This window comes from Balearica regulorum, chromosome 21 (genome assembly GCF_011004875.1).
Source record: "Balearica regulorum gibbericeps isolate bBalReg1 chromosome 21, bBalReg1.pri, whole genome shotgun sequence".
Lineage (NCBI taxonomy): Eukaryota > Metazoa > Chordata > Aves > Gruiformes > Gruidae > Balearica > Balearica regulorum.
The window spans coordinates 4,620,638-4,648,254 of NC_046204.1; the positions used below are offsets into that span (position 1 = coordinate 4,620,638).

At 46.8% G+C, this 27,617-nt stretch overlaps 2 protein-coding genes across 3 annotated transcripts; one reads left to right on the top strand and one right to left on the bottom strand.

Annotated features, from left to right (window-relative positions):
* The first annotated feature begins 3,307 nt into the window (after positions 1–3,307).
* CA6 (carbonic anhydrase 6) lies at positions 3,308–11,278 on the top strand. The gene is made up of 8 exons (XM_010303764.2): positions 3,308–3,344; positions 6,323–6,471; positions 6,878–6,973; positions 7,518–7,584; positions 8,189–8,346; positions 9,536–9,659; positions 9,990–10,062; positions 10,613–11,278. The coding sequence occupies exons 1-8, from the start codon at positions 3,323–3,325 to the stop codon at positions 11,253–11,255; spliced, it is 1,332 nt and encodes a 443-aa protein (XP_010302066.2). The 5' UTR covers positions 3,308–3,322; the 3' UTR covers positions 11,256–11,278.
* A 544-nt stretch (positions 11,279–11,822) lies between these two features.
* On the bottom strand, positions 11,823–27,515 carry LOC104636569 (solute carrier family 2, facilitated glucose transporter member 5). 2 transcript variants are annotated; one of them, XM_075773559.1, is made up of 12 exons: positions 25,770–27,515; positions 21,668–21,766; positions 21,068–21,228; positions 20,439–20,563; positions 17,740–17,892; positions 17,531–17,656; positions 17,051–17,238; positions 16,559–16,669; positions 15,971–16,072; positions 15,478–15,553; positions 14,238–14,365; positions 11,823–13,583 (listed from the first exon to the last, which is right to left on the bottom strand). In XM_075773559.1, exons 1-12 carry the CDS (start codon positions 25,872–25,874, stop codon positions 13,350–13,352), a joined length of 1,608 nt encoding a protein of 535 aa, XP_075629674.1. In that variant the 5' UTR covers positions 25,875–27,515; the 3' UTR covers positions 11,823–13,349. The 2 variants fall into 2 exon arrangements, with proteins under 2 accessions (XP_075629674.1, XP_010302065.2); XM_010303763.2 differs by lacking the exon at positions 25,770–27,515 and adding an exon at positions 22,834–24,758.
* Between the last annotated feature and the right edge of the window lie 102 nt (positions 27,516–27,617).

Below are 27,617 nucleotides of genomic sequence, written 5' to 3' on the forward strand. Positions count from 1 at the left end.
TTCCTGGGGGAGGAGAAGGCTTTTCAAAGGGAATGGCATTTGCCTAGTAGCAGGATACAAAAAGGCAGGCAGCAGATCCCTGTTCTGTTCCCTGGTCTAGTGAGTTGCTTTTTAATGGGCAATTATTCGGTTGGGGTATATTTTTAAGGAAATCGAGTGTCTGAAGATACAGAGCAGCTGCTGAAGTCCACAAGAGCATTTAGACATCTGACACTGGCTAGGTTTTATTTGCATTCCTGTATGTTTTTTAAAAAGCCACCAGGATTTCAGCATCGTGTATCATACCTGTATCTTTCGACAGTCTAAACAGTTTTTCAGAGCTCTGAATTTTCCAAAGGTTGCAAATCTCTCACATTCAAAACTAGATTTTCAGTGAGCAGGGAAGGTGTTGAAAGCAAAATGCTTTGAAATACTAGGCTTGTGGAGCGCTTTTAAATCTGGCCTCAGAAGTCTGATTTTCAAAGGAGCTAAGTGTCTACAATTTTGACTTCTAATAAGATTGTGAATCCTCAGCACTTTTGAAAACCAGTCCCTTAAATGCCTTTTGCCTGGGCTCCTTCCTGTAACAAGGAAACGGTTGGCCACCTCAGGACAGCGGCTGAGATCTGTGTTGGGTGTCTTTGCTTACAAAGCACAGGTTTCCACATCCTTGCGGTGAAGCTTTTCCACCTGCTCAACAGGAAAAGTGGGCAGAGAGCGTGTAGCAGCTGGGGTCAGACAGCGAGGCCGAGGCCATCGAAGGAAACCTGTTCCATTTGCATGGACGGCTTGGTTCAGAGGATCAATAAAGCGTCTTTAGCCTTTAAAGCTGATTGTCCAAATAAAATATCTCTGTGGTGCTGTTTGCCGTTATTGTTTTGGATGGGTGCGAATGGTGGGATGGGTGCTGGAAAGACCACACCTGGAGTAAATTGGTGTTTGTGCTTCCTGAGTTTTACAGACGTAAACAGTCAGAACCCACCTTGGTTCTGACTGCAGATACGGCGAGAGACATGTGGATCACAGCAGTCGTGCTCCACCTCCTGCATCTGAGCTGCTCGCACCAAGTGCACTGGACGTACAAAGGTAAGGCAAGATGAGGCCGTGCTGGGATTGCTGACTGCCACCTTGCTAAAGACGCTCCCATCCTTTTTGCGCTGCGGAAGCAACACTCAGCTTGACTCTCTCTCCATTGCTGAAAGATCTCCGCGGAGCAGCTAATTCATTCCATTTTATTGATGGCTGTGTGTCTTGAAAGCGATTCTCTTCAATGCCACCCCTCTTTACTCCTTTGTGTGGTTAGGACACGTTGTCGGAGTTGGCAGACCGATGAGGTTCAAACAATGGGGAAAATCTTTACAACGTGTTAGAATAAAAGCTGCCCTTTGGATGATCCTGGGAGGAAAAATTTTAAATACCGCCTGCTCATTATTGTATTGTCATATCCCATGCAGTGCAGATCGCTAAGAAGTGCTTATTTATATATTTATATATTTTGTGAAATTTTATCTGATTTTCATTTGTTTCATAGGGCTGTTTGCAGAGCTCATTGAAGTGAACGGTAGTCCTTTTATGATCTTCACTGGGCTGACAATCAAGCTAAAGCAAAGGATATTGTTGAATAGATGCAATATTGCAATTAGGACACTAAGCTGTTTGCAGAAGTTCTCTCAGGATTTTCTTTTGGCCAGGCTGTCTGCGTCTCTTAAGCCCCCCCATATTTAATCAATGTCAGGAAACAAATACCTGCAAACTGCCATTGCTTAAACGAAATAAAAAGAAAAGAATTGGCAAATAGTAACAAATCCCCAGGTGTGGCTGTAATTACAATAATTTGAAAATTTGGAAGATGATAAAGTAGCTTTGAACTATTTAAAAAAAAAAACACCACCAAAATCACCTCTTCTTCCTAACGATCTCTGCAGGATTTCAGTTCAAGAATCGCATGATGATTATTCCTTAGCTGGGGCTCTGTTTGTCTCAGACAGACCTGACTCTGACATTGATCCTTATATTGCAGTTCTGGGGTGAAGAAGTAAATGTTTCCATACTGATTGTCAGCTGCAGCCATAACAGCGATAGAATAAACATTTCTACTTATCCTTGAAGTCCTAAATATAGCACTACGGAGAAGGCAAATAGCCTTGAAGGGCTCAAGTATTTGTTAACAGCTCCAGCAGCACCCAGACCTCTGCAGGAACGATTCAAATTAGGGCGAAGAGGCTTAGAGCCTTTGGAAGAAAGATAGCATCCAGCACACCAGCTCTCCTACACATTTCCTTCCTCCACATGTGACCACGGGAGATTTTTAATATTAAATCCTTGCAGAGATGATGAGCACGTGCAGGTGAAGCTAGGGCCTTTAGTTCTTAGTCCCACATCAAGCGTTGGTGTCTGAGCCCACGAGAGGGAGCAGAACATGAGCCGGCGTTAACGCTTAGCAGGACCTTTAGGGGCTATTAGGTCTGGGGCTGAGGGGGCATCAAGGGCTCAGAGCAATCAACCCAATCCTGAAATTGGGACGCCCAGGTCCTATTCCGCACCAGGATCTGTCTCACAAAAGCAGTCGTTATTTGTTGTGTGTAAAAAGGGGGCACCGGGAAGAGGCATAGCACCGCGCTCAGGGGAGGGGTGGGTTTTGTTAATAAAAAACACATTCAGGACATCAAAGCCACCCCAGACCACTTCTATCCCAGAAAACATACAAAAGGTTTCATTTATTTAAACCATTTCACCCCTATTCTTCTTTTGTTAGCTCTCTCCCTAGGTTAAAGATAGCAAATTTGCTGCCGGTTCCTGATCCTACACAGAGCCTTCCCACCTCCTGCCCTGGCCCTGTGCACTCCCACACTGGTTGAGAACCTGATTCCACACCTTTGGCCGTGGAGACCCATTTAAATCCCCATTTCTATATAAACACTGCTTCTTTTCCAGTCTCCAGTGATCAATAAGCTATTACTGCAATGCAGGTTTCTTATTTTGCAGCACAGTTGTCCTGCAGACAGAATAATGTATATTTTCACTCTAGGGAAGGCAGAGAAACCTTTTATTGCTGCAGCTCCTGGTGTGATAATAACTAGATTGGCATGCCCTGCTGGCAAATGAGGAGAGTTTTCCAACTCCCGAGCTAACAGCAGTTCTCGCCGTGTCCTAATAACCTGGTTTGCTTCTCCTCTCCACAGAAGGAGAGCTGGATGAAGAGCACTGGGGGAAGCACTTTGCAGACTGTGCTGGCAAGCACCAATCTCCAATTGACATCCAGAGGAAAAAAGTGAGGTACAACCCCCAGCTGCTGCAGCTGGAGCTGAGTGGTTACGATGGGCCTTTGCGGGGGGATTTCACAATGACCAACAACGGTCACTCTGGTAAGACTGGGGGGATCCTTCTCATCTCATTCCCTTTTTTTCTGGACTCGCCTTACTTTGCTTTGCCATCTCACTTCATTCTGCTCTCCTGGTTTTGCTGTTTTCCCCAATCACACAGGAAAGCTCTCCAGAAACACATATATAAAGCAGAGAAATAAAAGGCAGTTGCATTTCTGCAAGGTATTTTCTCCGTTAGACATTAAAAAGGGATAAAAGGCAGCAAGAGCATTATAGATGGACCCTTTCTTTCAGTGTACTACAAGACTGCAGGACTATTTTAGTGAGTGGTATTTGGGGATACCGAGTCCTCTCTGCATTCAGAAAATGCATCTTTGGTCCCTGTGCAATAACAGGGACTGGAATAGGATATAGGATATAACAGGGACTGGATAGGAATGGAGAATCGTAGCTCAGTAGCAGGTTTGCATCTGAAGTTCGGTTCGATGTCGGTCACGCAAAGTACAACGCGGAGGAGAACTCCTCCCTTGGAGGATTGGTATTTCAGGTCTCAGGACGGGAAGCTGAAGCACAGCATGGGTTAAAAGCCCAGGCTTTTGACCACGCAGTCTCAGGGCAAGGCTTATAATTTAGGAGGTCCTGGATTCCCCTGCTGCAGTCTGTAATTCATTGTCTAAATAATTAATCAGCTGGTAGTGTTGGGATAATGCTTTCGGACTACAGATGAGCAACGAGAGAATTTTCTAATAGCTGCAGTGGGGAAGGAATGAGTATTTTTGAGAAGGTGTTTGGAACATAAAGCTGGTAGCTCTGTAATCCTGCGCGACAGTCCTTTCTTCCTCTCTGTAACAGAGAGCTATGGAGCGAAAGCAAGGAAATGAAGTGCTGAGAGACATGCAGAGAAAGACTGCTGTGATTGTAATTCTAAAAAAAAATCATAGTAAGTACTCCTGCTTGTCACCCCCACAAGCTCAACATTCAGTTAGAAGCTCTCATGTCAGCATTGCTACCCTGACTGCCTACAAATTAATTCCTGCAGGCTTAGCTTTCGGATCTCTGACTGCACGTGTGTATTCTCCTATTCTTTAGTTAACATCAAAACAAGGATTTTCTGATGCAAAGCACAAAGGCAAAGCGACCGTCCTTATTCACAGCCCCTCTGAAGTCACGCTAGGTTTTCCTACTGGCTTCAGTGCGATGGGACAGGGTAACAATATCTCTCGAGGAAAATATTCCACTGGGCCACATCAGAAAACATTCTGCAGATCTGAAAGGGACAGGAGGTGGATTCATCACAGCAGGACTCTCCTGACAGGCTCTCCGGAGCTGAAGACCAAGTGTCTCACCTAAGAAATCAGCTAGACTTTCTCTCTAGTTGTGTAATTACCAAGCTAAATCCCACCTGATAAAGCCTATTTGCAGTAGCGCAGAGCGTCTGCACAAGGAATTTGCACCTACCACATCTGTGCAAACACACACAGGTAACTGTAGGTTAATAAAGCCTTTTCTATTCTGGACTTTTTTTTTTTTTTTTTTTTTTTAACCCAGGATTGGTCCTTTAGTAGGTAGCGAGGACATGCACAGCTCTGGAAGATTAAAATATCATCCACGCAGGGTGTGTGCAACTTCCTCCAGTAGCAGCTTTTTCGTAGAACTGGGTGCTCCAGCGTGGCCTTCGTTAACTCAACCACCTCCGAGGCCAGAGACGGGAAACCAGGCCGGCTGCGTGTGCCGTAACCTGCACGGCAGCAACGACAAGAGCCCAAACTGCAGGGCAGAAAGGCTGGAGAAAGGCGCAATTGCACTCGGATTCGCTCTGCGTAATCCCAGCTGATTTCCCACTGCCTGGCAAAACTAGAGCAAAGTAGGAGTAAGGCACTTGCAGCTCAGAGCAGTCATACTTTCCACACACACTTTGCACAGATGAAAAGTAGAAGCAAACTGGGCTGTTACCTACCTTCATGCTTTCAGCAAAGTATGTGCATAAAATATCTTAGAGAAGACTTAAGCTTCCCATAAACTCAGAGCACAATTCGCTGGCGATGTTTTGCAGATTAGAAACCGTAGTGAGGTACTTGAGTTAAATAACCTGAATTATGGAAGGCAGCCAGCAGGGATCTTACGTAAAAAGGTAGATGGGGTTTTTCCCACTCCAGACTCTTTGGGATATTACAAGGAGACGTGTTTTCATCTGGTCTTGTAAACAGTTTACAAACAAAAGAAACTTCTCACAAACCCAAACTATGACTCATATATACTGTGCTACATTTTGCAAGGATAGTTGCTGGGTTTGATAATACGGGCTTTCATTAGGATGAGGCAATTCTCCATTTTCACTCCTAGGTTTGGCATATTTATTAACATAATACACGATTTGTGGCAGTACATTAGCAGGAAGACAAACGTTTCATAGTCTTTTTGTGGATACTCCTTGGCAAGGAGAAGCCAAGAGATGTGTCTCTACAAATCCTTCAAGCATTAACACAGCCTTTTCAAACTCACAGCACTCTGGCCCGGTCTGCCTGCTCCTACAAGATGCAGAGTCCAGAATACTGGAAATTATGACCACAGGTTAGATGAGGCCAGTCACTTTGGTGATTTCTATCCCCCTTTTCTTCCTTAGAAATAAAGCAGTTAACAAATTGGTGCAGAGCCCTGCAAGACGTGATGTACTGTGCGAGAGAGGAGCATTAAAGCACTTTTATTAGTGCCCAAGGAAAAACCCAGAGCTGCTCAGATGGGAAAAAAAAAAAAAATCTGCAGACACAGCTAGTGCCCAGTGCTCTTTGTGCCTGGGGTGGTCTTTGCGGTGAACGAGCCTGAGGTCAGGAAAGATTTTAAGCACGCCTAGCTTTAAGCTTCAGTGGTTTTCCTTGCATTCTGGAGTTAGTTCCCTGAACATGACTCTGCCACCTTATTTCAGAGAGGGTGTTACTGGCAGAAAGCATTGGGCACTTTAAGTTGAACTACAAGAATGGGCATGACTGCACCCATTGCTATCTCCCACCCTGTTTTTTCAGTTCAGATTGATTTGCCACCCACCATGCACATCTCCAGAGGGCTCCCAGGCTTCTACACAGCTGTACAGATGCATCTGCACTGGGGTGGCCTGGACCTGGAGACCAGCGGCTCTGAGCACACCATAGACGGGATGAGATACTTCGCAGAGGTACTTGTGGAGCGGGCTGGAGGGAGACTGTGTTGCCAGTCTGGCATTGGGAAAGGGGAAGCTGCAGCCCACAAAGCCTGCAGGAAGCAATGCAGGGGCAAGTGGGAGAAACAGGGCTCCCATCGGTGCAGGTAGCTGGTGCAACGCCAGGGCTGAGCCTGATGGTGCTGGCACAGAAGAGTCTAAGGAAAGCTGTTGCAATAGCACTAATAGCCTTCAAAGATGGAGCTGTTCCTCCACATTCGTCACAAACTTATTAAACTAAAGGTCTGTGTGGCTGTGCTGCGAGGCAGAAGCAGCAGAAATTGGGATGGTGACTCTCCCTTCAGCCTGTATTGGGTCCTGGAAAGCACCGAAGAAGCCACCGATCACTTCTTGCTAAATGACCCTGTCTCTCTTCTGACAGCTGCACATTGTCCATTACAACTCAGCTGACTACTCAAGCTTCGAAGAAGCCAAAGACAAACCAAATGGTTTGGCTGTGCTCGCCTTCCTGTACGCGGTAGGTTTGATGCCCAGGCTGCTGAGCAAGGCCAGTCTGTGATCCCTGTTTGTGCTACAAGCACAGTCCGACGCAAGCAGCCTGTACTAGGTTTGCATGTCTAAAGAGATGCTATCTGCCACCAGTTTGAGGAAGCTGTGCCGTAGCAGGACTATTCTTCCCTTACGCCATCTGGGCTTCACACGATACCAGCCAATACAACTTGGGAGACCCAGAAAAATTTGCCCCGTAAGAAGTACGGATGGATTATCAGGTGCGGCAGCTGGGGTTTCCCTGCTGTACCTCGAGGCCTTGCTCTGCTTTGCAAATGGGAAAGCTTGATTTTGTGTGGATTTAGAAGTGGTGAAAAAAGATCCTTATAGTTCATTAGTCTAGCTGAGATCTATATGTAGATACCCTAGGGTTGTCCAGCCTATCAAGAGATCTGCAATCGCATTTGTTCTCTTTGTCTCCCAATGCATCAATTAGTCCCCCAAGCTGATCAGTAGTACAGAAGGACAGGCAGGTCACTAACCTTTTGTTCAAGTTTCTATGCTGTGTTTAGGATGGGCACTTCGAGAATACCTACTACAGTGAATTCATTTCCAAACTGGCAAAAATCAGGTTTGCAGGTAAGACCTGGGAATGCCTTTCTCCATCCTTGATATTCTCAAAACCTGTATGTATGGTCTGGGTCTGGGGACAGACATTTTGCTGCTGCTTTGCTTGCAGTTAACATGGGGAAGCATCCTCAGCCATGCACAACTTCCCACCATCCCCGCCCAACTTCCCACCATCCCTGCCCACACAGCAGCCCACACACAGGGTGGCGTGGAAGATGCTCGAGGCAGCAGTAAATATACTCCTGGCAGGTCTACGCAACGCACTGCAGCACCGTCAAACAACAGCTTCCTACGATCCTGCAGTTTGTACACCCAGCTAGCACGGGCTTTGCTGCACTAATGCACTCTGCTTCCCGGGAGGACTAACAGCTACGGGCAGAGCACTGAGGTGCAGTTGCCCACCACCTCCGTGACCCCAGGTATCTCTGAATGACAAACCATAGATCCACCGAAAGGACCATTCACTTCCCTCCATCGTTACCCAGTTCTGCCAAAGGTCTACTATACCAGTGCTCTGGGCAAAGTGATTTGCCAACCCCAGCCCTAACACCACCCTCACCTTTCTCTTAGTTCCCCATTACTTGTTAATATTGCCCCTCTGTTTCCTTTTGAGGTCAATCAACAAAGCTCATTTCTCTGGATGTCCAAGCCATGCTGCCAGAAAACCTCTCACACTTCTACCGGTACCAGGGCTCACTAACAACCCCACCTTGCTCCGAGAGCGTGATCTGGACCATCTTTCATTCTCCGATCATCCTGTCACACACACAGGTAAGCGATAGCTGTTTACCAGATAAAGCAGATTCTCTTTCCTCCACGCTTCCCCTTTCCACACAAGTTTCCTTTTCCGTCCTCCAGTGATTTTGGAGCAGCCTGACAGAGGAGCTAATGGGGCATTTCTCAGGGCTTTTGGGATAGACTCCCAAGCAACTGGAATTACAGGTGACTGTAACGGCACGGTGATGCTACAGCACGGCAAGGGTCAGTTTTTGTATGGCAGGAGTTTCCCTGAGGTCTGGTGAGCGATAACAAAGCTCTCTGCTCAGATAAACTCAACCATACTGAAACACTGTAAAAAGGAAGAGACCAGTCAGGATCAGCAAGGCAAAAACTACTGCAAGAGAGTCCAAACTCACTCTTCCCCCCTAAAAAATCTCAAAACGTAAGAGCCATTCATAACATTAAAATAATTACAGAATTATTGGCACATTTTTTAGAAGAGTATTTCACTTTTTTTCCTTGTGTACACTTACATTGTGCAGCTAGATGGGATCATTTCAGGAGTGGCCTGCCGTGATTTTTGGCTACGTGACAAGAGGGGGTTCGTCCAGGCTCCAGCAGAGGCATTACAGAGGACCGTGCTGAGTGCGCAGGGGCACTGGGCACTAACCCCACTCGTCCCAGCAGTTTAACACTGTCACATGGCAGGATCCCCTTCTCTTCTCTGTCTGCCTTGTCAGGACAAAGGCTTTAGCAGGGAAAAAAAGTAACACCAGTAAAATAAGCTTACTGTTGAGTCTTGGAGAGTGGTTCATCTTCCTTAATGAAAAATAAGCATCAGAAACATTTTCTCTTAGGAGAACAAGAAGATGAAGTGGAGACTACAATAGTGGAGGATCACGGTGTGTTCTCATTTGAAAAAGAAATACTCTTTTTGGCAGGGGGAAGGCTAGTAAGCACTTGTGAGAAAACAGTACAGAATAGCAGCAAAAATCTCCATCCATGCATACCATCAGGCAGGTGTTAAAATCTTCCTTCAGGCAAAATATCTTTATCTTGAATTAGCTGATAAGAGCCCTCAGATTCTGTTCCTTTCCCTTGCTGATACTCAGCAAGAGACCCTGTGGGTTCCTCTATAACAAACTGCTAGGTTCAATCCTGAGCTGCAGGATCTGCGCTGCGCTTCGCGACAAAACTGTTGTTGCTGTTGCCCTCCATAATAAGCCTGCGTCGCTCACAGATCAGCCTGCTGGAGAACACCTTGCTGGACTGGCAAAACAGGACGCTGCGCAATGACTACCGGCACGCTCAGCCCCTCAACGGGCGGGTGGTGGAGTCCTCCTTCAGAGCCAAACGCACCCAAGGTAAAGGGAGTCAGCAGGCAGGACTCAAGCTTTCCCCAGAAACCTACGTGGAAGGAGTTAAGTTGCAAGTCACTTAAGCTAGGCACGGTGGAGATCACCCTTCCCAGGAGTAGCAGTGTCCCTGCACAGCAGGTGGAGATGGCCCCTGTGCCTCTTTGGCCCCTGCCAACACATCTTGCTTCTAATGGTGCAGTGGTGGTTGTAGGTGTCATGCCAGCCCCTTGTTTTGACTGCAGTGGTGTCACACAGATCTCCCAAGATCTAGAAAGGGGAAAATCTACCATGTTCAGGTCCTGGCCTTCTGTAAATTCAGCTGTCTGATTGCTCTAGAACAATGCCATACAGAAGAATTCAACCTCAGACTGGAACAAATCCAGATGCAGCTCCAAGACATGAAGAGAGAGTTGCTGAATGGAGTGAGCCACACAGGTAAGAAACACACATCTATTCTTGCGTCCAGCTGACCTTCCAAGGATGAAGAACCCATGCCCTGCTGTCCTTGATGGCCTAACTCATGAACAGGTTGGGTACTGCTATGTGCAGGTAGAATGTGGTCCCATATCTAGACCTGCCGATGGAAATTCTTCAAATTACAGCATCATTAAAGTTAGCCCTCATCTAGCTACTCTCACAGCAGCTGCAGCTTTCTCCTGCAACATGTAAGCACATTTTTACAAACAGTGAGGGATTTAAGCTCACAGTTCCCCTAGGATAAATAATCATTGTTTCTTACACAAGATGGGAAAAGCAGAAGAGGGGAGAAAAAGTGATTTATTTTTTTTCCCAAACAGTCGGGTGAAGGAGCTAAGCTTTTCATCATTTTGAGCCCCTTCCCTGTTGGTAGGACACATGCCAGCAACTGTGGCTCGAGACAGCTCAGACTGCCACAGCCCTGCCAGTTCCTCTGGGTGTATTTGTCAGGATTTGGGCTAATTTATAAGCACAGCAGGAAGTCTAACAGCTGGCTTTTTGGTTATTTCAGGTATTAGATCCAGCACTTTTCCAGCTTTCTACTTCCCTGTAGAAAACATTGAGAGCATTGTGAATGTTCATCCCCTCCATGATATGTCTCTGCAAGCCTTCACCTTATGTTTCTGGACAAAATCCCAGCATGCTGGCAGTCAGACTGTTCTTTCCTACTCTACACAGGAGAGGGATAATGAGCTAGTGATGACCGTGGGCACAGATGTGGGATTGTGGATAGGAGGCCATTTCATCAGCTTCCCCCTGTACCACAAGGCACAAGATTGGCTGCACTACTGCATGGCATGGGCCTCCCAGTCTGGAATGGCAAATTTATGGCTCAATGGAGCAGCTGGTGAAGCAAAGAGTATCCAGAAGGGGTACGTGAGCCAGGCTGGAGGGACACTTGTCCTTGGGAAAGAGAGAGACACGCTTCTTGGGACCTTCTCCAACAGTTTTTCAGGGTGGATGACTCATGTGAACCTGTGGAGCCAAGTTCTCAGACCTGCAGATGTTCGGGCACTTGCACTGTGCAAACCAGGGCAACTGAAGGGAGACATCATAGCATGGGGAGAAACCTCCATGACCCTCCTGGGGGGGGTGGTTCTGGAGTCTGACACCAGCTGTCAGTAACCACAGCTTTGCTTTTTTTTTTTTTTTTTAAGCAGCAGAAGAATCCAAACTGCTTGCTGAGGAAATTGAAAAAAACTTGGATTATTTGCTTATTTCTCATTCTGCTTTGCATAGGCTCACTATGCACCTGCAACAGTTCCAGGTCATTTTTCCAAGAGAGCAAAGCCTCCATCAGTGGGAGAGAGGCAAAGACCAGAGCAGAACTTGGGGCAGTCCAACACCTCGCACTGTCACATTCCTCCCTGGAGTTTGATTTAGGTCCCCATACATAGATCTTCCTACATGCTAAAGAGCCTCTCTCTTTGGTCAAAGGAGCCCCTTTCTCAAGTAAAATTTCCGTCACATCCTTCACCCAGTCTCAGTTCCCCACCATCTTCCCTGCACGCGTCCTTTCCTCCCATTTCTCACCATCAAATCACCGCCCCTTCCCCTGCAGACGGTATCGCGTAGGCAAGGCTACGTAAAGCCCTTGCAGGACGGAGCGTGGTCCCATGCAATCATTGTGCTTTCATCGGTGGCATGCCTCCTTTTCTGCAAATGGATGTAGAGACTGAGCATGGAAACAGCTTCTTTTTCAACATGTATACATCACAAGTTTGAGGGCAGGTATAAAACTCATCCTCTAAGGTTAAAGCAAATCACGTGAAGGGCAATCTCCATCAACAACAAAATCTGTACCAAGCTGTTCAACAATGCTGCTTTTTTCAAAACAGAGGGCAGCAGCCCTGTATAACAATTAAATTGAATTTCCTCGTGTTAAATTACATTTCCTCATGTTAAATTACATTTCCTCATGTTAAATTATGCCGTAATTAGCCCCCAAACCCCTTAAACTAATAAATGCTTTAAGAAATCCTCCATTTTTATCCATGTGCACTTTACTTTCTTCTGGGAGTCAGCACTACTCCTTCAGAGCTTTTCCAAACCAATTTAGCCATCAGGTGGAACGGTGCCCTTCGGGGACACAACCAGAAACAAGTAGAAGGACCAAGCTCTAAACCATTTGGAGACTTTTTCAAATACCTGAGAGCTGAGTAATTTCAAAAACCAAATTTAAGCAACTCAATGTGAGAAGCTAAAGACCAGTTTGGACATGTTTGCAAACACAGGTTCCAACCTGTAGCTCCCCGCACAGGAATCACCCTGAATTTGACTCCTGCAACGCAACAGGGAGGTTCTTACCAAGTTCAATACCAGGTATCTCTGGGGGAGGAACGAGCTCCAACTGACTCATGTGTACGGAGTAGGGATATGGGGGTTATTAAAGGATTAAGAGAGGGACTGTTGGTCTTTGGCAAGTGAAGTGTAAACACTAGGGAGTGAAATGAGCTAAACAGCTCAAAGACTAGAGTGGCACTGGAACAAATGGGTATAAACTGGCTGTGAACAAGCATCAGCCAGATGGATGACTCCTAACCTAATGAATAAGGCTTCGGAAGGACCAAAGGTTGAGGACTGGGCTTGATTTGAAGGAGAGAGCTGGGTGAGCAGGGTGGGGGTGAGGGTATAGTGATACGCGGTCCTTTGAAGCACACAATGGAAGGACAAGAGTTGGCAGGATAAATGCCATTATAAGCCCATCTAACAAAGTACCTCAGAACAACTGACACACTCTCCACCCCAGAGCACCACAGGCTTGGCATCACTAATGCTGGACCCTCAAATACAGGAATGACAGTTCTCCAGAGGAACATAGTGCGCTCCTTCCATATGACTGACCAAAACCCAGCCCAAGTGCTGGCTTGTGTCACCTGAGATCTGTCAGTCAGGACATCAGGGACATTTTTCACCTTATGACATAGGTTACTTGATCACAGGAACTGAGCTGGCTGAGGACACTGCCCTTTCCCTGTGACAGATACCATGAACCGGTAGTTTGCCTTGGAGGCAGCTACACCATGAAGCAGAATGGTCCAGCTAATTACTCGCATTGAGAACACTCTCAAGACACAATGGCATATTTGGAAACTCCTGCTGCGGGAAGTTTGCAGAAACTCTGAATGAAGGTCGGTATCAAACGATGAATTGGTGTATTTGTTCTCCCGTTGAATGGATTCTGAAAAATATCTGGGCCAGGCCAAACATGGGGCTGGGTCACAGCTCACTGTTGGAGGTTTCTTTCTTCTCTGCCTGCCCACCTGGGACAGTTTGGAAATCCTTCAGCTCTTCTTTGTCTTCCTGAATCTCCACCTTGTTCCTTTTGGCCATGATCCTGTTGATTTCCATGAAGGTTTTGTTCTTAGTCTCAGGAACAATAAAGAAGATGTAAATTATAGTGGCGAGGCAGATGGCACAGAAGATGAGGAAGCAGTAGGGCCCCAGTCCAGCCTAGAGCAATGAAAGAAGACAGAGCGGGGATCAGAGGAATACTCCAGTTGTGTACACTACATGATTTAGACATGCTAAACCCTGCAACAGCTATAAAAAAAAAGCAGCCAAAGTGATGTGCACATATTTTAAGTTGAACCACTAGAAGTTAGGGGTGGTTCTAGATTCTGTCTTCTCATACCACCACCATGGATTTATGGGAAACCACCACGGATTTACTGGGAAAGGAGGGTGAGGGTCTGTTACATAAATCAAACTAAGCTCACCAGCTCCGTTGGCACAGGCTAAAAATCAGCAACTGTAGTGATTTATGGGTCACTTCTGCTGGGGAGCAGTTTGAACTGGTGACCTAGAGATCAAAAGCTAAAACTGGCTAAAATGGAAGACAGGGAATTTGCAATCTCTTCCATGCTCCTGAACTCAGGATCATTCATTCACCTGGAAAAATAACTGCTTGCTTTTAAAGCATGTGCAACAGACAGATGTGATAAAAAAATGCTGATTAACATCAGTTTCTTGCCTTTAATGTATAATCCTGCGTGCCAACTTGGGCATTTATGGCTCTCAGGTTTAAAAAGGCTCTCTGTAAGAACACAGGGGTGAAGATACTATGCTTAAGCTGAAGTCTTGCCCTGTCGCGTGATCACATCTTACCTCCATGTAGAGGAACACAAGCCCCACGGTGAAGTTGCACAGCCAGTGCACAGACCCACCCACCATGAACGCTGCAGGCCGGGATGACTGCAGGAACATCTCGGTGATCATCACAAAGGGAATTGGACCTGGAAGGTAGTTGCATATTTGGAAATCTCAAAGGCAATTTCCCCCACTCTGAATTCCTAGATTACACTGTTCATTTCAGTGGCAGGCAATGGTTTCTAAACTACTAGTGTTTAGAAACACCTAATAAATCAAATAAGGGATTAAATTAAAAAAAAAAAAACAGGGCAGCTAAATGACTTTCCTAAGCTCACACAGAGCAATCAACCTCTTCTCTCCTAAGGCTGCACCTCAGCCATGAACCCGTCTTGTGCACAAATTGCAAAAAAAAAGGTTGATAAACGTGAACTGTCTCTCCAGAGAGCACCCTATGAGCAGCAACTCAGCAAATGATTGCTTTGTAAAAAGAGAGACACATGCAGGTGTTGGAAAAATGACTCATGGAACAAGCCCTCAGGTCCGTGCCCTGCACTGCCATCCCGTGGCACGGTTAAGCAGAAACAGACCATGTTCTCATTAACAGGGTCAGGCCACAGGTCCGGCTGCCTGGTGTTTGCCCTCCAGCAATCTCCCTGCCCCTGGCGCTTGAATCTGCCCGATGGCATAAACGGAAGAGGAAAGGTTGCATGTAATTCCACCTGCCAGTAAAACCTCTACGGGAGCTTCAAAACCACACTGCTGCATCCAGCAAGGCTCTGGCAGGGCTTTCCAAGCTAAACAGACAACTCTACCACGCTAAGAAGCTGAGTCAGGACAAAGCCTTTCCAATATCCACATCTCCTTTCTGCAAAATGATCTGCAGGGCCACGCGTATAATTTGAGTTGCTTCTAATTTGATTTGTTGCCTGTTGCGAGCATGCAACACCTCTGCCCAGTTGGTAGGGCTCGCTGTCTCAACGTAGTTTTGCTCCGGATCTTACGAGGGAATTTCAGGCACAAGCACGATTGTGCCTTTGCTTTTCCTCTTGAAAGCCAGCTGCTCCCCTGCCTCACGGCCATAGCCAGGAAATCACTGGAACATACACCTAGCTGACAATCCACCAGGTGCATGGCCACACGGAGAAGAAGTTGGATCTCCTTGGATTAGCTCCACAAAGCTTTTGATTTGAAATTCAGCACAACGCTTGGCTTTACCTCCTTGTGGAGGAGACTGGCCTGAACTGTGCATACTTACTGGCTCCAATAGCGTGTCCGATGATGTAAACAATGACACACACTATGCTGAGGTAAGACATCCATGAGACAGTGGTCTGCGAAGAATTGAATCACAGGTTAGATGTGGTTCCTATATGAACATCACCAACACATTCAAGGCCCTATTTGTGGTAAGATCTGTAGGCATTGTAAAGCCAGCGTCACCCTCCATTGCCAGACACGTCCGTACTTATCCACAGAAATCACAGCCTGGGTATGGTCCTTCCTTCCAACAAATGGATGCAACGGGTATTATGAACGTGACATAATGGAAGCAGTATTCAGATAAGCAGGATCGTAGCTTTTCCTGGGTTTACTTGAGGTAGATATACAAGTACAGACACCTTTCATACTGTCTCCTCCCCGCCCCCCTGGCCTTGGTGTAGAAACAACTTCAAAATATACGAGTGGCCCGTTCCCTGGAAGGTCCAGAAACGCGTGGGTAGGATCACCTGAGCCATTCAGCTACACACCTGGAGATTGAGGGCCAAAGTTAACACTGCACAGGAGACGCAGCACAATCCAAAGCCAGCAAGGAGAAGGATTCTCCTCCCCAGGGCTTCCACAATGAAAACCTGAAAGAGACAGAAGAGGGTGAGAGACCAGACACCTGGGGAACAGCACTTATTCTGGCAAAATGTATTAAGGTAGTCTTTGTCTTAAGAAATTCTGTGAAATTTCCATCATCTACTGATGGATTCTGGGCATGAAATCACCCAGGAACTGCAAAAAGCTGGATGTGCCAATGACACAGGGAATAGGCAGGCCATTCTGCAGCATCCAGTCCCAGCGAGAAGCGTGTGGAAGCCCTGCACGGTACCACTGGACAGCCAAGGGAGGGTATATCAGCCTGGAGAGCAGAGATAAAGAACTGCTGAGGCATGTGAGAAATTGGTGTGATTAATCACTTTAATGTAGCTGCCTTCAACCAAGGGCCGCTGCAGGGCACCTGTTGTGCAAAGCGGGTCACAGTACGTGTAAATAACATAACCGAATTTAAACGGTGACAGACGAGGGGGACTGGACACCCTAGAACTCAAAGAGCCCGAATAGAAACTTACAGCAAGCAAAGTCATGACAACGTTGACGGCACCTATCGACACGGTGACATATTGAACGTTGTTGCTGTCCACACCTGCCGACTGGAAGATTCTGTCTGCGTAGTAGAAGACCTGCAGCAAAACCACAGCTGTGTTTATACGTGGCCAAAGGCTGAACACAGGAATCGCGTTTTAGCTGCTTTTACACCCTGGAACTGGTGCACGGAAGCCTGAGAACTGAATTCTTTCATTTCTGGAGACATTGGTGTTTGGATCCAGGTGCAAGCACCTGACTCGAAAAATTATCCTTAACAGGACAGCTCGACTCTGTATCTAGTACATGTGTGTACTGGATTTGGTACTGGCCAGGGTCAACCCACCACAACTTGAGGCAGAAGCAGTGTCCCTGATGAAGGGGTACTCCTGTGTCAGCGCTGCCCACATCATCCACCCTAAAGTCCCATCCCTTTATTAGTCACCCCGCTGGCCTTTCCCGCATGCCTTCCCACTCACCCCATTAATCCCAGAGAGCTGCTGGCCCATCATCATGACAATGATAGAGATGAGCTGCCATCGCAAGCCTCTGAAGGTGCACAGGCTGAGTACAGTAAACTGTCCTTCTTCCTTTTCTGACCGGTCTTCTCGGCGCATTTCTTCTATCTCATCATCCACGTCATCCCAACCTCTCAGCCTCTGCAAAGCTAGTTGGGAGAGGAAGGTGAGTTATGGACCCCAGAGACCAGGTCTACAGTAAGGTCTCCTGCTTCAAATCAAGACAGAACAGTATGTAAGCTATAGGCAGCAGTGCTTCCATGGTGGGAAGTCAGGGATTCACATACACAGAGAAAGGAGCAATGTTGCAGGAATTCCATCCACCAGCAACATATCAACGAAGAATTTCACACTCGCATCACTGTTGGTTGCTGTCACTCATGTCCCACAGGCAGATCCATCCCATTCCACCTCCCCTTTCATTAAAGGATGATGCTGTACCTTGTCGTGCTTGTTCTTCATTGCCCTTTTGTATCAGCAGATATCTGGGACTCTCAGGGAAAAAGGGCAATATAAGGAGCTGAATCGCTGATGGGATCCCAGTGAGCCCCAGCAGCACAGCCCAGCCTGCAACAAGTAAGACAAGATGACGACTGTGAGAAATCTTTCCCCAGTGGAACCCACGGAAAAGTCCCAAGCCAGGGCTTTACCTTCGGCATTCCCGAGGATGCTGTTGAGACCAAGGATCTGAGCTACAAGGATCCCAACGGTGATGAAGAGCTGGGGTACTACCCCAATAGCACCTCTCAGATTTTTAGGGGAGATTTCTCCAAGGAACATGGGAACCACATTGGAGGCCAGACCTAGTAGTTCGAGAACAATGTTAGACATGCAGCTGACATCAACACACTCACCATCTTCAGTAGGATGTTATTTTCCCATGTGAGACCAAAGCGATCCCTGCTGGGCCACAGGACATATGGAAACCTCACACCCAGACCCTTCTGCTCCAGCTGAAGATTTAACGTCATCTTCTGGCCAGTGAATAAGCTGTGTATGTTTTCCTCGCTCTTCAGTGGAACATGGGGCCAAAAAAACCACATGGCATTGGTTCACTCAGTAAGTGGAGAGGTACAAAATCCATCACTGCATCTGATGCCCAGGAATCTAGCTTTTTCTGTCAGCCGCTAGAGAAAGAAGTTTGTCCCACTACGTCTCTGTTCATAAGTAATCTTGTCCCTTCACCAAGGCTGTCAATATTACACTCACATATCTTAAAAAGACAGAAATCATCTCTGTGGCTAAGCTGCAGAGGCATTCCCGTGCTGGAGTTAATGCAAGGAGCCTGGATCGTTTCATCCATTTCAATTAAAATACAGTAGGGAACAAGTCACATGTGCATGATGGGCCTTGGGAGTGCAACCTGCCAACCTTCTGGTGCTCTGGGGGGTCTAGCTTATCAACTGCTCAGCAGGAAAGCATTGTAGGAGTCCGAGAAGGCTAACAGCAGCCTGTCTGAGCTGGCAGATGATTTGGGGGCTCTCAGTGTTTATCTCCCTAAAAGTAGCTTTCTCCCGGAAAGGTCTGCCAAGTACTTTAACACGATACACGCAAAGAAAAATTGTGTGCTACTTCAGGTTTGGAAACAAAGTGTAAGGGAGGAATTTCTACTTCCTCTAAAACAAGAAACCAGCATCCAAACAAGCTGATGTGAGGATGGAAGAATGTGACTTCTTGCTGGCTTTTAAAAACTGACTACTCCTTTAATTGCTCAGTAATGCTTTGTGGAGAGCTTTGCTGGTTTGAGATCTTACAGCTAGCATGCTGGCGTAGATATTTCTACTCTAATAGGACACAGGCTATTTTGAGGAACATTGCACGGTTACCCACAGTAACTCCAGAGAGCTGCCAGCTCCCATGCTTACGCTGTAAATCCTGGCATGCAAACCCCAAACTCCTGGGGCCAAATGACCACATGTGACCCTTATCTTACATTTCTAAAGTTCCGAGCCTTTGGGAGCTTGGAGTTACAAAGATGATCAAGCTGTTATCTGAAAGCCAAAAGGCACAGAACAAGTATTAAAGCAACTAGAAAACATTATAAAACTAAACTCATGTAGTGTTTTAAGTTCACACTATAACCAGCCTTTTAATTGCCCAGATTAAAACATGCTAGCAGTGACTCCTGGACTACAGCACTGAAGTACGAGAGGCTTTCTGACAGTTCAGCCTTATGCTGATCAAGCCTTTCAGAGGGGCCCTGCACACACCAGAGTGCTGCCAGCACCAGAGCTGCCCTTTTGGGAGGAAGAGCGACGCGTGGGTCCTGCCTCGGCTCAGCACCTTCCCTCCCCAGACGCAACGTCCACAGTTCCAGTGAGATCAAGCAGTGAAGGGCGAGTCAGGACAGCCAATGCAGATTCTTTTGTCAGTTATAAATAACTGGAAAGAGGGATCACGCTTAACAGGTCCCTTTTAGTATTTATTCAGAGAACCAATGCTAAGAGCAGCGGCCAGGCTTAGGAGAAGCAAAAGCCAAACCAAAACCATTGGACTAGATGTATTTCCTGCCTTAGGTCACGGGCTGCAATTGCTGCATGTCACAAATCGAGTTGTTTTCCTACATCAGTTTCTTGTTTTCTCATTTTGCTTCACAGGATATCCCAACTCACTAATAAACCATGGAGCATTACCAGTCTCACTAGCCCAAAGCCAATTAATTGAGCCTAAATGCTGTTAGGACCCTTATCGACCTGGCTCTGCAGACGCTCAGTACTGTACTGTACCCAGCCATGCTGGGTTTCTGTAGCACTAATAGAGCCGCTTATACCAGCAACTCACATACATCCTTCTCCTTGGCTTCCCGCTATATTTGCACTAAATCCAGTGGGTCTGAACCCTTCGCTTTCCCTTTTAACATTTCTTTTCTCCTGCAGGAAGATCAGTCAGTTCCAGGACGGGATTATTGGATCTGGCATTGTCTCCAACGACTTTGGCTTAGAAGGATTATTCTGTTTCTGATTATGATAAAAACCAAAAACAACCAACCAAAAAAGCCAGGCTATCTGCTTTAAGATGTCTGGGAAAACACATTATCAGCAGCAGATTTCCGGGCTGTTGGAACTCGAGTGCCTGGCAGGTGCTCATTGCAGAGGACAGCTGCATCTACAGACACACGTCTCCTCCGTATCTCTTAAATCCCAGTCTCACCGCCATTGTTTACTAGAGATCTTTAGTACTTCTGCAACATGCAGACAACAACCATTATTCAAACAAGTACAGCATTGTTATGCAGATGTACAGCTAAAATGTGCTACCTGTGAAACCATCTATTGTGAGAACAGAGAAACCTTTACATAGCCAAGAATGTATTTATTGCTCTCCCTTTACCATCCAGCGTCTCACTTACCAGCATATATTCCCATGATAACACGAGAAAGGATGATTACTTCAAAGGTTTTTGCTAGCTCTGAGGTTCCCATAAGGATTGCAGCAGCAATGGAGAAGAGGTTATTTATCAACAAAGTGCCCTTTCTGCAAAGTAATAGAGAAGGAGACAGATTCAGTTTATTTTTTCTAAGGCCCCGATAGTGGATTGATCCCCTCGGTGTTACACTGTCCAAAACTCCAATGAATCACCGTCCCAAAGACTAATCAAAGAGAAAACGGTGATTGTCCCATTTTTCCTGCAGGGAATGAAGGCCTCGAGAGAAACTTCTCAGGAAACCCGAGTGGCAGAAGCTGGGTCTGATCTCAGATCCCAGCCCAGGACTTTCATCACTTCTCTCCTGGCTCAGTGCCCAGCATATAGCCCAGCCTTGACCACACCGAAACCACATCAGTTCTTCTACGTGTGAGAGACAGCACGCATCGCTTGAGTTCGGTAGATGATCACCGGCTCATCTGCTTTACAATCAAGGGGTGTGTGACACGGCCATGCTCCTGATGGGCTTGGCAAGCTGGAGTGACCGGTGAGGCAAGTCTTAGCTGAACCCAGCAAACTGTTGGTGAAGGATCTTAAACATCACTGTCACGTACCGGCCACAATTGTTGACCAGAGGCCACACCATGAGGGACCCAAACAAGCCACCCAGAGGGAACATGGACACAGTGAGAGACCAGAGCAGTGTCTGGAAGCTGCTGTCCATAGGCACTCCGTTCCTGTTGAAGTAGGTTTGGTTGTAAAAGTCTTGCATGTACTGGAATGAAACACAGGGCAAGTTTAGCGCAGCAAGTAAAATTATCATGCTGCAAAAGCTAGTTAACAACAAACGCCATAAAGCTTTAAACAAACGTCTTGATAAAAACCCAGAATGGCTGAGCTGGGAAGCGAGCGCACGGGAGGGGTGGAGAAGCCTGGACTAGCCGTTACTGCAGGATTTCCCTGGCTGCCGGAGGGAAGGGCGTTCCTCGTGCCCCGCCTCCGCTCCGCGCAAAGTCCGAACAGAAACGTTATACGCCTTCGCAGCCCCCTGTTCCTCTCCTGGGGAACCGCTTCTCGCGGGCTGCCCGGCGATTCAAAGTACAGAGAAGCGTGAGCACCTGCCCACCAACACCCGCCATCTCCTGCCGCGCTCCTGCCTCCTTTTGTTTGCAAACCTACTCCTCGGTCAGGGTCCGCTCCGCAGTCCGACCTACCGGGGCTGGAGAATTGATCACAGACACGTTGTAGCCATACTGGAAAGAGGACCCAAACGCAGATACCAGCGCTACCAGGGCAAGCAAAAGCGTCATTTTCTGCAGAAGGGAAAGAAAACACGTGAACGCCACCTTAGAAGCAAGGAGGTTTGGCTTTTAGGCATGAATGGCATTCAGTGAAAATAAAGAAATACCCTGAGCCTTGCCTTCTGTGTTTTTTCAGTTCGTGTTACTGTATAAAGAAAACCTGATGGGTTGTTTTCGTTATAACTCATTTTGTTCTGCCTGATTTGCACATAGTCATTACAGTAATTCATTCTACTCTCTCCTGGTATTGATGGATCATTTGGATGATGAATAATTTTTAAGTTATCATTCTTAAAATACCACCCCGCAGGGGGGGGGGGAAAAAAAAAGTTGTATGCAATTATTCTTTTTCCAACATGCAAATTAGCGAGGTAACACAGGATATTAGCACAGGAAAGCTTTAAAAAGAAGAGATTTCACATGAAGCAGCAAAATCCTTTTCCTGTTCATTTGTTCTGCTTTCGCACGCTGGCTTGTTCAGCCTCCCGCGTCTCACGATCAAGCTGTTTACGGATCTAATCTGATTGCCGTTGAAGCCAATTAGAACTTATCCAAGTAGCTCAGCGAGGGCTTGGCCGTGGGGTGTAAAAAGCAGCACTCTGCAGTTACACAGGAGGGTGAAATTGCCATCTGGAGTAGGATCAAACACCAACCATGTTTGCGGGTACGCAGCCTCAGGGTTGCGAGCAACTTGATTTTTTTTTTTTTTTTGCAACGTTTTAGTTGTTGTTCAGACCTCAGGCTGGCCCTGCTGTGTTCACTGAAGTGTTCTGGGTTTGGGTGGTGGGGTGTTTTAATAGCTTGCTAATATATTTCATTGCTGATATAGCAATAAAGTCATGTTTCCTTCAGACATATGTAATTTTTCTGTCACCATCATTACCCTTAACGTCTGCAAGGTTTTACGCCCCAACACTCCACTCAGGTCCCACATGAAGGCTTTGTCATTTCACTAACGGAGCGTTTGTCCAAAGAGCTGCTGGTACTCCTTATATTCCTCAGGAGGTCTAGCAGCTCACCTCCAGAGATCTGCAGAGCTTAAGGCACGCAATTGGAAGCACAGAGTCCGGCATACTTACCCCCTTTGAACCTTCATTGTTGTCAGAGCTCTCCTGCTTCTTTCCTTTCAGCTTCATTTTGGAGTTTGAGTCACAGACGCCGAGTACAGGCTTTTATACCCAAAACAGACAAGGCAGGGGATGGAAACGCCCCACACAGAAAATCCTCTTCTGACTTTTCAGGAAACATCCAATCAACGACAAGCTTTATCAGCCAAAGTTAGTTGTTATCTGATCTTTCCCTTACTCTGTGCAACTCCCTCATGTCTTCTCTTCCGTATCCTTGTTCAAGTCTGTCGCCACTAAGTCAGACGTTCTTTTGCCAGATCCTGACTCAAAACAGAGATGCTGCCTAGCTACCGGGGAAACAGGCTCATCTGTCCAACTAGAAGGAGCAGACTTATCGTAAAAGCTGCTAAATGAGCTGTTTTCCCCCAGCTGTACGCACATGGACGATATGAGGCTATAGCAATAGAGCTGCTGCTCCTTCACGACGCAGCTGGAGAGGCTGCCTGGCGACTGCTGCATTCCAGGGAAAATGGGGCATTCTGTGGGAGCAGCCTTGGCAACAGAGAGGGCGCTTGCCACGGGCCGGTGATAAAACTGAACCGCATTAACCTGCGGTCACAAATCGCGTATCTGCCCTCGGGCTGAAACACTGCTCCTTGTCCTACCTCGCACGGAACAACTTGCTCAGGGCACTTCTGCAGTTCCCAGAGAACAGGTTCATCCTCTCAGATTCATGTTTTTGGCAGCGTGCAAAACACGCTGTTTTTCCACCAAAGCACCTTAGCTCCTTTCCCTCTGCATGGCGTACCACGTGTTGCTGGTTTAGTATTAACCTCCTACAGTATGAGACTACTTTGAACAGCACAGGACTTGGTTAATAGTCAACTACAATTTCTAAAGTTTATCAGAGAAATGCAAAGTTCACGGATACCTCCAGCAGCTGGAGAAACTGGAACCAAGCCTTGCTGTTATTGGTCCGTCTATCTTTAAAAGCCAATTTAAGAAAAAGCATCCTCCTGAGCAGCAGTTCATGTGTCTTGCACGCATTCTTTGACTGGTTGCAGCCTCCCTTTCTCCAGGTGAAAGTCTCCTGCTCTAAAGATAGGAACATGAAGAGAGTCTTACTGCTTTCACAGCAGTGGAACTTAGCCCCTAGACTTCTTGTCATTTGTTTTTATTGCATTTGTTGTAAGATAACGTCCTCGGGGACACTGTTTGCTAGGATATCTTGACGGTGGATCGCATCTCAAGAACGCTCCTGTGTCTTTCAGAATCTACTCCTGCTTCGTAGTCCCACCTATCATGTGGTGCCTTAACTGAAGAGATGCAAACCAGAATATTCATTTCACCCCTAACTCATCTTTCTCTACCTTCCTCTGCATTTCCATTGAGAGACCATAGCTAGCTGGCCCGGAGACACCCTGAGCTAGCGCAGCTTTTCCCACGCTGCCTCCAAACGCCGCTCAAAGCACCCCAGAACAAACGGGACAGGTCACTGCTCGCTCAGCAGCTAGTTTAGTTCTCACTTTCACAGATCTTTGGCCAGAAGAGGGAAAATGGAAAGTGAACCATTCTGCCCCAGGGGTGGGGAAGTTGCGAAGAGGACAAATTTCTTTCATGAAATTCCTGTTCTTTAAAGACAGCATCATTCTTCTGGGAGCCCTTGGCAGAATGACAGCCACTCTGATACTCAGTAATTACAAGAAAGGAGAATTCTTTATCATGGTCTTTAAACTCCTTCCCTGAACTTGAAGAAATAATCTTGACACATACAGAAATCAAACAGGACATGTATGCTTGCCAACACAAACCTTTTGTCCAAGTAAATATTTGGTTATGGCAGCAGAACCCTTTAAATATTTGCCAGTCACAGCAGGAATCTGGTAATAACATCCATAAGGTGGTAATTGACACTGGGATGATCTTGGGAGAGATCTATGGAGACAGGATGGCGAAGTAACTTCTTGGACTTTCAAAGCAATTGCAAGGGTAGAACTTCTTCAACTGCTGAGATCCTGCCAGACTTGGGCAAAGAACAGAGCCAGTAACAAGTACAGCCAATTTTACAGGCATTTTCTAAGCACATTTTCAATTTCAGCTACAGCACATATCAAGCTTCTTGCATCTGCTCTTCATCCCAGAGTGCATTTGCCTGAAGACACTAACCCCGCTCTGTATCTTCTCTGCACTTGTCCACCACAGGGTAAGAGTTCCCATGCAGGTGTGCAGGCAACTATTGACCTTCAGCCCAATTCTCTGTGCTCAAAGCTGGATCCTATGAAATCCTGATATTTCTGGCAAAAATAATTAGGAGGGGAGGCTTAGCTTCCAGGAGGATAAATCTGCTGGAGAACATTAGCAGCGAGCTATACAAAAGGGATGGTTAGATTAGGAGCTGGCAGTCAGCCGTGCTGCAGTATGCCGATTGCAACGCTCGCAGTAAGGAGACATCCCGCAGTATACATCCAAGTGATATAAGCAGCCTTTTCACCTGCATTTTGGGAAGGAACTGTACATTCAGTCAAGGCTAATTCAATATCATATGCAGTCCAGAGCTACAACTATGGCCTCAAGGTGAAACAATAATTTAAGTAACAAATCATTTGCCTGCAAATTAGTCACACACAGATACTGCTTTATCAGCTGCCTAAATGGCTTCCAGCCAATTAAGCAAGAGGTAGATATGGCAGTCTGATCCCCTAGCAATAGGAAAGGGGGTTGCTGGATACATAAGCACACTCTGCAGGTAAACAGTAGCAGACACGAGGCTCTGGAACTAAGAGGTAACCGAGACCCTATTTTTGCTGCCCAAAGGCAACGCTAGGTAGCATCCGGCCAACCTTCTTCCTTTTCCATCGCAGCCCTCAAAGACCATCTTGGAGGAGCCTCAGCCCCACAGATGCATGCCCAAAATAAAACCAACGGAGCAGAGAGATCTGTAAACTTACCATAGCGGGATCTGATAAGTCGGTCTGGGAACCGTCTGGTCCTTTCTCTATTGGCAGGGTTGTGTGACCCAGAAGCCGTTTTATAAAGTGTTGGACTGCTCGCATATTAAATCTCCATCTGCATTTTGTTCAGCAGAAGCACCTGACTGTCAAAATACCCACACTGCCCTCTTGGACCTCAGTGCGTTCATTTTTCTATCCAGGAGAGAAATATCGACTCTGCCAGCCAGGATCTGCCTCCCGCCAGCTCATGCCGCTCTGCAATGATTTCGGCGGTTCCCTATAGGGTTGCAGGGACAAGATTCATGGAATTCAGTGCAAGCACAACAGATATTCACACTGCTGCTGAGTAGCAGGAGTGACTTGTATTATGCAACTGTAAGCCTTAAAAACATAAGGGCTGGCAGCATTACTCTGGTGTCATCTCTGTAACTGCTCTTTGTGATGAGAAGATAGTAGTGGCACAACCAGAAATTACATTTTCATTGCAGGCTTGTACTTTTTCTTATCCAGTCTTAAAACTTCCAACTCCACTTCCAACCACCACAAGCCCTTCTCATCTTTGCAGCCTGGTTTCCTCCCAGGTCTTGTGATTTAACAAGCTCTGCTCTTTGCAGACCTAGCTTTTCTCACTTCCCCTCCCTGGGCTCCACTCCCATAGCCCATACCAGCCAGCTCCCTCCCCACCCATACAGCTCATTCTGTCTTCATAGACCTAAAACCTCTCTGCGAACTTCGGAGACTCCCAAGAGTTACTGGGAACCAGCACACGGCTCAGCCCCCTGCCCTTCGCTCCGACATCAACCCCTAGTCCACGTGTTGGAGCACACCGAGCGTAGGAGCTCCAAGTGGCAAAGCCACGCTCAGGGACGGCAATATTTAGGATAGAGAAACTGAAAGACAACCCTGGACGCGCAAGCTAACTTTTTTCTGAAAGGCTCGTCATGCAGCCAGAAGGCAGCGTTGACACACAGCATGTGTTCCAAGTCCCCGACAGAGCAGCCAAAATACAGCCAGGAGCCTTCAATCACTCCTAACCCCGCAGAACAAACCAGCTTCCCTCTGCTCGCTGTCTACAACGTCTGGACTCCTCTCCTCGCCTGTCCAGATCAGCCAGTTAAATTTGAGGCACCGTTACAAGCCACAGAGAAGCAGATATCCCAGATGGGCAGCATTGTGCAACCCCAGTTCCAGACACTGTTGCTCAATCAGCTGCGAATAAAGCCATGGCCCAGCACCGCTTATGACCCCGGGGGTCTTGGCTGCTCCCAGCCCTGAGACAGCCAGAGACTGAATCTACTCTGAGAAAAGTTCGTTCACAGGTTGGAGTCACGCTGCAACTTATAAAGGAACCGTCAGCCTGCCTGTGGCTCAGGTTTCTTCACCATAATGATCCGAATTTTCTCTATTTGACCAAGTCCTGCTGGGACGGCACCAGCTCTCCCCATGTGAGTCCCACCTACCTCACAGTCCGGCCTCATCTGGAGAAAGTACAATTTGTAATCTCATGATTACATAACGTTTGTAATCTCACAGAGCCACGGTCCATAAGGTCAACTGAGCCTAAGGGAAACAAAACCCCCATCCTCGCTTCTCAAAGGTCTTTTCACAGTTCATAGCAATAAGCCAGTGAGAATGAACGATAACAACACATACAACAGTTTGCTCAAACTGATGAAAGGTTTACAATTCTATACGTATAAAAAAAGATAAGTAGAGGAACGTATCTACAAATAGGTAGAAAATATTTGTCTTCCTGTAGACGCCTTAGTCTAAGGTAGACACAAAAGAAACCTGAAGTAAGATCTTGCAACAGGTTCTCATCCAAACTCTCCAAGGTGCTGAGAC

Excerpts from the sequence above, each read along its gene's own strand:
- CA6 (XM_010303764.2), top strand. The coding sequence starts at position 3,323 with ATGACCAACAACGGTCACTCTG. Across the intron at positions 3,345-6,322 it reads GACCAACAACGGTCACTCTG|TTCAGATTGATTTGCCACCC; the intron begins GTAAGACTGGGG and ends CTGTTTTTTCAG. Across the intron at positions 6,974-7,517 it reads TGCTCGCCTTCCTGTACGCG|GATGGGCACTTCGAGAATAC; the intron begins GTAGGTTTGATG and ends TGCTGTGTTTAG.
- LOC104636569 (XM_075773559.1), bottom strand. The coding sequence starts at position 25,874 with ATGCGAGCAGTCCAACACTTTATAAAACGGCTTCTGGGTCACACAACC. Across the intron at positions 14,366-15,477 it reads CGGACACGCTATTGGAGCCA|GTCCAATTCCCTTTGTGATG; the intron begins GTAAGTATGCAC and ends ACTACCTTCCAG. Across the intron at positions 13,584-14,237 it reads TTGTGTTCCTCTACATGGAG|GCTGGACTGGGGCCCTACTG; the intron begins GTAAGATGTGAT and ends TCATTGCTCTAG.